This window comes from Amphimedon queenslandica, unplaced genomic scaffold (assembly GCF_000090795.2).
Source record: "Amphimedon queenslandica unplaced genomic scaffold, v1.1 AMPQUscaffold_12142, whole genome shotgun sequence".
NCBI classification, from domain to species: Eukaryota; Metazoa; Porifera; class Demospongiae; order Haplosclerida; family Niphatidae; genus Amphimedon; species Amphimedon queenslandica.
The window spans coordinates 1,032-11,263 of NW_003547619.1; the positions used below are offsets into that span (position 1 = coordinate 1,032).

General features: G+C 36.3%; 2 protein-coding genes across 11 annotated transcripts in view; one reads left to right on the top strand and one right to left on the bottom strand.

The window, feature by feature from the left end:
- Nucleotides 1-3,806: 3,806 nt before the first annotated feature.
- LOC109588352 (uncharacterized) lies at nucleotides 3,807-8,428 on the bottom strand. Of its 10 annotated transcripts, XM_020004524.1 has the most exons (21): nucleotides 8,197-8,428; nucleotides 7,440-7,785; nucleotides 7,226-7,391; nucleotides 6,890-7,163; nucleotides 6,512-6,779; nucleotides 6,296-6,463; nucleotides 6,194-6,236; nucleotides 5,957-6,142; nucleotides 5,636-5,707; nucleotides 5,505-5,576; nucleotides 5,374-5,445; nucleotides 5,243-5,314; nucleotides 5,112-5,183; nucleotides 4,975-5,052; nucleotides 4,855-4,926; nucleotides 4,718-4,795; nucleotides 4,598-4,669; nucleotides 4,461-4,538; nucleotides 4,341-4,412; nucleotides 4,218-4,295; nucleotides 3,807-4,164 (listed from the first exon to the last, which is right to left on the bottom strand). In XM_020004524.1, exons 1-21 carry the CDS (start codon nucleotides 8,349-8,351, stop codon nucleotides 3,893-3,895), a joined length of 2,766 nt encoding a protein of 921 aa, XP_019860083.1. In that variant the 5' UTR covers nucleotides 8,352-8,428; the 3' UTR covers nucleotides 3,807-3,892. The 10 variants fall into 10 exon arrangements, with proteins under 10 accessions (XP_019860083.1, XP_019860081.1, XP_019860085.1 ...); XM_020004522.1 differs by having other exon boundaries at nucleotides 5,957-6,236; XM_020004526.1 differs by lacking the exon at nucleotides 4,975-5,052 and having other exon boundaries at nucleotides 5,957-6,236.
- A 67-nt stretch (nucleotides 8,429-8,495) lies between these two features.
- LOC105314963 (uncharacterized) overlaps nucleotides 8,496-10,232 on the top strand; it is a 5,894-nt gene continuing 4,157 nt past the window's right edge. The window contains exons 1-2 of the mRNA XM_020004534.1: nucleotides 8,496-9,094; nucleotides 9,142-9,264. Of these exons, the coding sequence (XP_019860093.1) occupies nucleotides 8,505-9,094; nucleotides 9,142-9,264 (713 nt within the window). The 5' untranslated portion in view covers nucleotides 8,496-8,504. The remainder of the gene's footprint in view (nucleotides 9,095-9,141; nucleotides 9,265-10,232) is intronic.

Sequence of the window (10,232 nt, forward strand, 5' to 3'; positions counted from 1 at the left end):
AATTTGTCCAAACTTTCTGCATAGTTTAAGTACATCAATATGTAAAAAGTGTAATGAAAATTGGGGTAATTTTTGAGCCATTATTTTTAAACCATGGGCAATGTAAAGAGATTTTTTCAGAAACTGGTCCATTTTAAAAAATTGTCATAACTTTAAAAATTTAAGTTGGAATCTGCTCAAACCATCTGTATGCCTTAAATGTACTGCAAAATGTATTTAAAAATTAGGGGTGATTTTTGGGCCATTTTTTGGGAAAAAAAACATGGGCTTTTGAACATAATTTTTAAGTATTAATCCTATCCAGTCTCAAGGTGTAGCCTTGAGACTGAATATGAGAGAGGAGAGAGTCACTCCAGGTATACTGACAGTCATTGCGGAAGAGAAAGAGATGGATCCAAACTCGACTCTAAACTACATCATGTACATACGCAGCCAAGAATTGTATTTTGAATCATGACTGATATCAATAGGATCAGACTTGATACATTCCTGTATCATGGATTTTAGGTAGCCTGCAAAGCAATGAGTCCAGTATGATACAATCATGATCACCATCCATGATGGACCATGATACAACCATGCTAGAGTACGGCCCTGGTTGAGCCAGAGCAACAGACATGATTCAACATTGGTTCCAGTCATGGCTGTATCAAAATAGACATCAGGCTTGAATCATTGATTTTGGGTAGTGGCCTGTATCAGAGATGATAATTCTTGGCCGTGTACATAGTAACCTGCGGGGTGGAGCTGATCACTGATCAGTCCATGGTGGGCTGGCTTAGTCTGTGCCCTGGCAAAGATGAAGCAGACCATCTTCATGTCAGGGGTTGAGACAAAAGTGAGAGGGGGGCTTATTTACATTAATTCAATCATGTTTAAAATAATCCAAAAATATGGTTCGTTCATCCGTTATACTAATAAACTCCTTAGCTAAATCGAAGTTATCAGTAATTTGCTTATGTAATAGTAAGCAATGAAGTGAGGCAGCTGCTATAACACTAATAAGCTAGAGTAATTAATCAATTATCGGACTAATCAAACTTCGGACAGTTATATTTTGAAAACTAAACATGATTTTCCAGTGATTTTTGCACTAGATATAGATCATCACAATATCTGTTTGCATGGTAAAAATCAAAGCATTACCTTCTTTTTTTGTAAAGATATAATTTGCTAAACACACTTCGTAGATTCACACAATAATCGGACGTGTTAACTCAATTTTCGTCACTTAGCCACAACGAAGCAAGCTTTGTTCGAAGAATAGTTTTGTACCACCAGAACTTTAGTACTGACTGTCTTCTTCAAATACCTCTGTAAACATCTTGGTCATCTTTGCTTACTGTTCAGGTATTATACCTTTTTAGTTAATTATCATTATCGGTCACACCCATCTTCATTAATTGCTGCAACAAAGCACGAGGCTCCTTGTTTGTATTTTTGTTTGGACTCATTGAATCTCTCAGCTGCCTTTTCTTATCATAAATACTACCTCTATTGAATGTAAGTCACTATAAAAACAAAATTTGTTTGTATAGCATGCAGTTTGTTTTCAAAGCTTAGACATGGCAAGTTATAGGGAAGAAAAAGTTGAAATAAAATAGTCAAAACCAAGTTTTGTTGGTTTGCAAGGTTTTGAACATGCAGAGCAAGTTTTAAGGGCATATTAGATCTGGGTGTCCCATAAATCATTGAAATTATTGCAGTAATTAATAAATTGATTCTTTAAAAAACTAGAAAGCCTATAGGAAGGTTGCCGTTAACATTTGCAAGATAAATATTACATTTAATATAGGTTCCTCGAATATGGATTTTACTGTGGTGAATACGGTACACTGGTATTGAGGGTATGGGTTTTGAGGTTTTGATGGTTTTGAAGGTTTTGAAGGACTATGGGTAGTGTACACTGGTATTGAGGGTATGGGTTTTGAGGTTTTGATGGTTTTGAAGGTTTTGAAGGACTATGGGTAGTGTACACTGGTATTGAGGGTATGGGTTTTGAGGTTTTGATGGTTTTGAAGGTTTTGAAGGATTATGGGTAGTGTACACTGGTATTGAGGGTATGGGTTTTGAGGTTTTGATGGTTTTGAAGGTTTTGAAGGACTGTGAGTAGTGTACACTGGTATTGAGGGTATGGGTTTTGAGGTTTTGATGGTTTTGAAGGTTTTGAAGGACTATGGGTAGTGTACACTGGTATTGAGGGTATGGGTTTTGAGGTTTTGATGGTTTTGAAGGTTTTGAAGGACTATGGGTAGTGTACACTGGTATTGAGGGTATGGGTTTTGAGGTTTTGATGGTTTTGAAGGTTTTGAAGGATTATGGGTAGTGTACACTGGTATTGAGGGTATGGGTTTTGAGGTTTTGAAGGTTTTGAAGGTTTTGAAGGATTATGGGTAGTGTACACCGGTATTGAGGGTATGGGTTTTGAGGTTTTGAAGGTTTTGAAGGTTTTGAAGGACTGTGAGTACTGTACACTGGTATTGATGGTATGGGTTTTGAGGTTTTGATGGTTTTGAAGGTTTTGAAGGATTATGGGTAGTGTACACTGGTATTGAGGGTATGGGTTTTGAGGTTTTGATGGTTTTGAAGGTTTTGAAGAATTATTGGTAGTGTACACTGGTATTGAGGGTATGGGTTTTGAGGTTTTGATGGTTTTGAAGGTTTCGAAGAATTATTGGTAGTGTACACTGGTATTGAGGGTATGGGTTTTGAGGTTTTGATGGTTTTGAAGGTTTTGAAGGACTGTGAGTACCGTACACTGGTATTGAGGGTATGGGTTTTGAGGTTTTGATGGTTTTGAAGGTTTTGAAGGTTTTGAAGGATTATGGGTAGTGTACACTGGTATTGATGGTATGGGTTTTGAGGTTTTGATGGTTTTGAAGGACTGTGAGTACTGTACACTGGTATTGAGGGCATGAGTTTTGAGGTTTTAAAGGTTTTGATGGTTTTGGGTTCAGAGTATGCTAGGGTTTTAAGTAAAGAAGTCTTGCTTTGTTATTACAGTCAAACCTGTCTATTTTGACACCTTGGGACCCAATAATACTGTGCTGAATATTAAAGTTACTTTATTTTAGAGGTTCATTAATTAATACACATTTATATTAATTGCATTTACCACCTGTCCTGAGTTTTTATTGCAGACTGTCCATTATTTAGAACAAATTTGCCAAGTCATACTGTAGCAATTTAACAGAACACTGTTCCCCTCCTGTGCTTATGAGGATATATTCCACGAGATTTTACACAAGCAACTATTATCAAGAGTTCTAATTAGCATTAAAACTAATTAAATTGACACTTTTACCAAAAAAGGTCTAGTCTTTGGTATTATATCAATGGTATTATTATCATAATTTCAGTAGAAGTAAGATTGAAGGAATCTTAGAAATATTTAATTAATTAGTCTGAAAAAAAGCTAGCTACTTTTGAAATTTATAAAATCTTAAGAGTGTCGTTTGTTTAGTAGTCAAATTAATTGTTTTTTATTTTTATGGTTTATGATTGAAATGCAAAGCCAAAGTGGTTGATGACCCTACAAAGGTATTGTAACCCAGGCTACACATAAAGAGCACATTGTAGTTATAATAGCTATAATTAAAACTATGCATGTAAAATTTAGACCATTACAGTAAGGCATCATGTAGTGAGGCGAGAGTCTTGCTACTTGAGACTAAGGAAGGCATATGTACTGGTATTCACCTGGGATGAGGATCCTACCCTCCCCTCAAGCAGCAAACATACTCCAGTAAAGGGGTGTAAGTATTGATGAGCATGTATCACTAACATCCATGTTCTAGCTAATTGTGTTCCTTTATACATTGATACATAATTAAATTTTAATAAACCCAACTTTATAATACATTATTATGGTACTTAGTCTGTATAATCAGTATTAATGTTTGCATTTTGGACAAAAGTATTTGAATCCTTCCTTTGAAGCCTTGTGTTTTGTTATACCAGCACATCGAATATGCACCCACTGAGGACATTTTTCACATAAGACCCATGTTGAATTTGGATTATTTCTTCTCATCAAACAGATGTCCTTGGGGCAAGTATCTAAAGGGGTCATTTCTTTGCTTGATTGTCTTGTCCGTGTAACTTTAACTGGCTTCACTAGGGCATTGCATGCTGCGTTGGTTGATATCAAAGGTCTCTTATCACCTGCTCATTGTTATAATACATGTAACTATGTTACTTATAACAGCCTTAATTACCATGTCCATCAAAGTGACCACTCTTATTCAAAGTCCTCTTTGATCCAGCAGTGTTTAGTTTCTTCCCCTCTCCTGTCTCTTTACTCAAAATATTTAATAGCAATTGCTATGTGCTGTGCTAACCGTTTTCCTGTACAACACTCTGAGATACTCTAGCAGTCTCTGATTCATTAGCAGTCCCTTTGCTTCTCTCATCTATATAGTGATACATTTGTAATAGTAATTGCTATGTGTTGTGCTAACCATTTTCCTGTACAGCACTCTGAGATACATGTACTCTAGCAGTCTTTGATTCATTAGCAGTCTCTTTGCTTCTCTCACCTATATAGTGACACAAATGAAATACATTTGTAATAGTAACTGCTATGTGCTGTGTTAACCGTTTTCCTGTACAGCACTCTGAGATACTCTAGCAGTCTCTGATTCATTAGCAGTCTCTTTGCTTCTCTCATCTATATAGTGATACATTTGTAATAGTAATTGCTATGTGTTGTGCTAACCATTTTCCTGTACAGCACTCTGAGATACATGTACTCTAGCAGTCTTTGATTCATTAGCAGTCTCTTTGCTTCTCTCACCTATATAGTGACACAAATGAAATACATTTGTAATAGTAATTGCTATGTGCTGTGTTAACCGTTTTCCTGTACAGCACTCTGAGATACTCTAGCAGTCTCTGATTCATTAGCAGTCTCTTTGCTTCTCTCATCTATATAGTGATACATTTGTAATAGTAATTGCTATGTGTTGTGCTAACCATTTTCCTGTACAGCACTCTGAGATACATGTACTCTAGCAGTCTTTGATTCATTAGCAGTCTCTTTGCTTCTCTCACCTATATAGTGACACAAATGAAATACATTTGTAATAGTAATTGCTATGTGCTGTGTTAACCGTTTTCCTGTACAGCACTCTGAGATACTCTAGCAATCTCTGATTCATTAGTAGTCTCTTTGCTTCTCTCACCTATATAGTGACACAAATGAAATACATTTGTAATAGTAATTGCTATGTGCTGTGTTAACCGTTTTCCTGTACAGCACTCTGAGATACTCTAGCAATCTCTGATTCATTAGTAGTCTCTTTGCTTCTCTCACCTATATAGTGACACAAATGAAATACATTTGTAATAGTAATTGCTATGTGCTGTGTTAACCGTTTTCCTGTACAACACTCTGAGATACTCTAGCAATCTCTGATTCATTAGTAGTCTCTTTGCTTCTCTCACCTATATAGTGACACAAATGAAATACATTTGTAATAGTAATTGCTATGTGCTGTGTTAACCGTTTTCCTGTACAGCACTCTGAGATACTCTAGCAGTCTCTGATTCATTAGCAGTCTCTTTGCTTCTCTCATCTATATAGTGACACAAATGAAATACATTTGTAATAGTAATTGCTATGTGCTGTGTTAACCGTTTTCCTGTACAGCACTCTGAGATACTCTAGCAATCTCTGATTCATTAGCAGTCTCTTTGCTTCTCTCATCTATATAGTGACACAAATGAAATACATTTGTAATATTAATTGTTGCGTGCATGAACTGATGTGTTAACCATTTTTCTGTTCAACACTGCGAGGTTCATTGACAACCTCTTACTTCTCACTCTGATATTATCACAAATGAAATACAATTGTGATAGTAATTTTCACACTTTTCTACACTTGTGTTCAATCAAGTGTTTTTGATTTTTGCTAATCACTTATAGGTGAACTAATTATTTCTTTGCGACTTACCTAGGTTAACAAATTTCTTCAATATTCCATGACTTATGGAAGCATGAGGTATTTGGCAACATTTGCGTTGTTTGCCATTTATTGTAGTCACACTACAAGATATTGCAGTGTCATTTAAGAAAGGAATCGAAGCTCCTGTCTTCCCTCCAACTGCAGTGAGCTCCTTCTTGAGCTTCGATTCGTTTACTGTTACAAATTCTCTCATTTTTGGTAGACAAATATACATAGACTTAGCACCTGAAATTTTATTTGCTACAGCAGGACGTAAGAATCGAAGTATCTATATAAAATTATATCCAAATTTGCATACATCTATAAACACTCTGTTAGTTTGCAAACCTCCCAAATCTCCATATCAGCTACTTGAGTGAAAATGTCTTCCAATATTTCATCTAATTGACACGCCTTTGCTAAGAAGATATCATTCACAGTTGGGGCCCATTTATGAATGAAAAAAGACTTGACTTCATCTACAGTTACAATCTCAAATGGCAGCTCATTACATATCTATAATTATTATAATCTTGTTAGACAAGTAAATTAAATCCTTCTTACTTCATCAGTTATAGTCAGTAGAAGAGCATAGCTACGATGTACACGGTAGGATAATTTCGGGAGTTGCTCTTTTACAAACATCACATATTCATGAAACTTCTCTAAAAATTGATTCTTTTCAAGTAAAGCTCCCATTGAAATAAGTAATCCAACGCAACCAGATGCTTTTTTGCATGCAATCTGTAGTGCTTCTTCAACAGCATTTCTGTTCTGACTTTCATCAACAGTTATACCCCAAAATGGTATATGTATGAGCCTCACTGCATTCCTATTAAAAATATGGTATACAGTTTCACATCCCATATAAGCACTAATGGTTCCCATGTTAACACTATTTCTTCCCATGGTTGCATGCACTAACATGACAAACAACAATACCTGTCAGTGTCAGCAAAATATTGGTTTGATGTAGCTATAATACTAGTTCTTGGCTTAGTAGCACCTGCACTAACAGTCATGTATGTTGCACCACCAGTGAATTGCACTGCAATCTCTTCCATAGCATGCGAATTAGAAACATCATCAACAACAATAGGAATTGTAGTGCCGGCAGCGCAACTTATTATTGCTGAAAGAGTTGATTTAGACCCTTTCATATGAATTTCCTGAGCTCCCCAACAACTCAGTGCCATTTGTGCTGAAGAGCTTTTTCCTATAATTTTTAGAAAAATTAATATTAAAAGCACGTAATCATGAAATATATACAGTATGTACCATTTCCTGTGGTTTTGCTGCATAACAAAGGAATTGGGCACTCTCCAAATTGTCGAATAACTGTTTCAAAATGACCCACCAACACACTTGATGTAATTGTTAGGTAAGTGCTCATGAAGTTGTCAGGCATAGCAACTTCGACACAGTTCAATAATTCCCACAAGGCCTATATGCATATGAATTAAGTCGGATCACAATGTACATAGTCACTTACCATTGTGTCAAGTGGTAGGTTTATTTTGCAAAAATCAAAATGAGTTTGTTCATCCCAATAAAATTGATGCTGGTCCTCAGGAACAATGTTGCCCTTGCTGTCAATGTGAACATTTGGTGCTAGAACCCATATATCATGCCCCTCTTGTTTTCCGATCGATGTAACCATTGTTTTCTTCCTGCAATCTGTACTTGCTCTGTACAGCTTGCATGCTTCAAATATGTACTGCCCCCATATCTCGTCAGAGCAGCGGGTTTTCACGAATTGAAGAGATGGCACAACGCTGCTGGCTTTTTTAGTAAATGTGGCCAATGACAGTGAATCATTATTATTTATGAAGCATGATCTATACAAAAAATGGCAATTGTGAAATGAACAGTACTGAACCATACACAACTGTGACTGCATGAACACATGATGCCACATGATGCATCAGGCCAGCGGCCTGGCGGGCTGACCATACTGAGATCTATGCATGAACTAGTTTATTATTATTATTAATGAACTTCACAATACACATAGAAAGGATGTGAAAATAGGACACAAAAGACTAGGCAGCATACTGTAGAAGCTGTGATAAATGACAGCCCCTGGCTCATCCAAAAATTAAAACAAAAGGAATTTAAGAGCTAAAAATAAAAATGCAGGCACGCATAATAATGACACTAATGCCACACCATAGATACTGCTTTAACTACGCTTACTACTAGGCTCAACTGTTACTATTATCAAGACATGATGTTGTGACCGGACTCACCCTTCGTCGCCGTAGCTAGTCTTGATATGGTACACATAGCCACTAGTAGAGCGAGGCACATTCACTGCACAGGTTACTTTTAAAGTAAAATTGGTAATGGTAACGTTATTCTTTATGATTTTAAGCTCGCCATCCTCTTCTTTAAGCAGTTCCATAGTTATCGCAGCTTTACGAGAGAGTCTAATTAGTCTGTTATTAATAAATAATTAGTAGACTAGAACTATGACTGGAATAATTCATTTAATAGGACTCTCCCCGCCCCTTGTCAACACTAATAATTTGATTAATTTCAGATCATCTCGAATATCATGTCTTGTAACAGTAAGAGAGGAAGAAAGAGGAAGCTACTGAAGCAAATGGAGGATCTTGAAAGATGTACCAGTATGGAGTCTCTAGCCGACAATGTTGATGTTCAGTCGGAGTCAGCACCTAAAGTAGCTAAGTCTTTGGCTATGTCCTCACCGGCATCTCAACCACTGGATCTAGTCACGTGCAACGATATGATAAAGGAGCTTCTTGTTGGACAAGCTCTGAATTTGATTCCAAGCACTTTCAAGTCTCAGAGGACCATATTTATTGCTAATATTATCCAATACATTGATCCAAGGTGTACTGTTCAGGAAGTGGAACAAATGATTCGCCAAGTTCAATCCAAATATTCTTCTGCTAATTTACATTTAATGGGTACTCCTGATAGAGAGTTATTGAAGAGTGTAACAAAGACAACGGAAACATCTCACATGTTGTTCCTTGGTCCCCCAACGGATGTGTGTTTGAAATGCTCAAAAGTATTATACTCACACAATCCAGTTTCTGAAATCACTTGCTATGATGTTGATGGTCCGTTGCCAGCTCAAAAAATAACATTAAGATGCCATAACTGTTCATTGAATTATAGGTAAGTACAAAGATATTTTCACTTAAATTTTCCTGATTATGATGTAGGTATGATACATATGGTTCAGAAACTTTTGGATATTGTTACTACGAAAAGGAAAGACCATATGTGCGAGGGTCAAAGACAAGGTTTATACACAGAAAGCTGCATCAACTATTTGTTTCAGCAAGGTATAGTACAGAGCCTGAAATATGCATCCAAACAATGTTCAGACATTGTGTCTGAATATTGCTTAATAGTGATCAGCCATTTTAATGAAATGGTCAGACAGCGTTTCCCACAGGATTTTGACATACATGTAGTGCCTCATATTTTCATGCCAGTGGATTAGCAAGATGTTCAAAAATTGGGCCAAAGAGCTTTGGGGGCAAAAAATAACAAGGAGAGAATCTACATGTTTTTATGTTTTCTAAACGATTAGAGCTGATTTTTAATAAATTTTTGAAGTTTTACAAAAGTTGCTAACGACCAAAGCTATGGTATTTGTCTTTGGCCAAATTTCATCAAAAGTGGCTTGAATAAAATTGTCTATTTAAAATTTTTTTGTATGTATATTGTATACATGTGTACATAAATTTTTGTTGCGTAGAAAATTGGAGCTTATTTAGATTAAATTTTGCTTTTTATGACTTTTTAAAGCTGCTCCAAAGTTATGCCAAAGACCAAAGGATTATAGCCTCTTGTTTTTGGCCAAATATTGTCAATAGAAAAGAAACCTCTATTTTTATACTATGGGGCGCATCAAAGGCACCGCCTTTTCCATTATATTGCATACAGCACTGGAAGTGAGTGTCAGTTAATTGGCTTCACAATGGCTAGCAGCACGAGGTGAGAAGCTCTTTGTGGCCAGAGAAAAAGATAAACTGCTCTACCTGTTGTGGAACAGACTCACAACAATCCTTTACCACCATTGTCAGCTTTTTTCTGTTGTTAGTGACCAAAGATGTTCTTATATTGATTGTTGGGCAGCGTCACATGACAAAGAAAATTGTCTTGCAAGCTTTTAAATGTTTGTACTGGCTTTGTCTTAACCTTGAAGATTAGAGAAAACTTCTTTAGGAGTGCATTTGGCGGACGCCTTTGATTCGCCCAATATATCCCATAAATTAATTATAGCACAGTAAGGAGTGCTGTATGC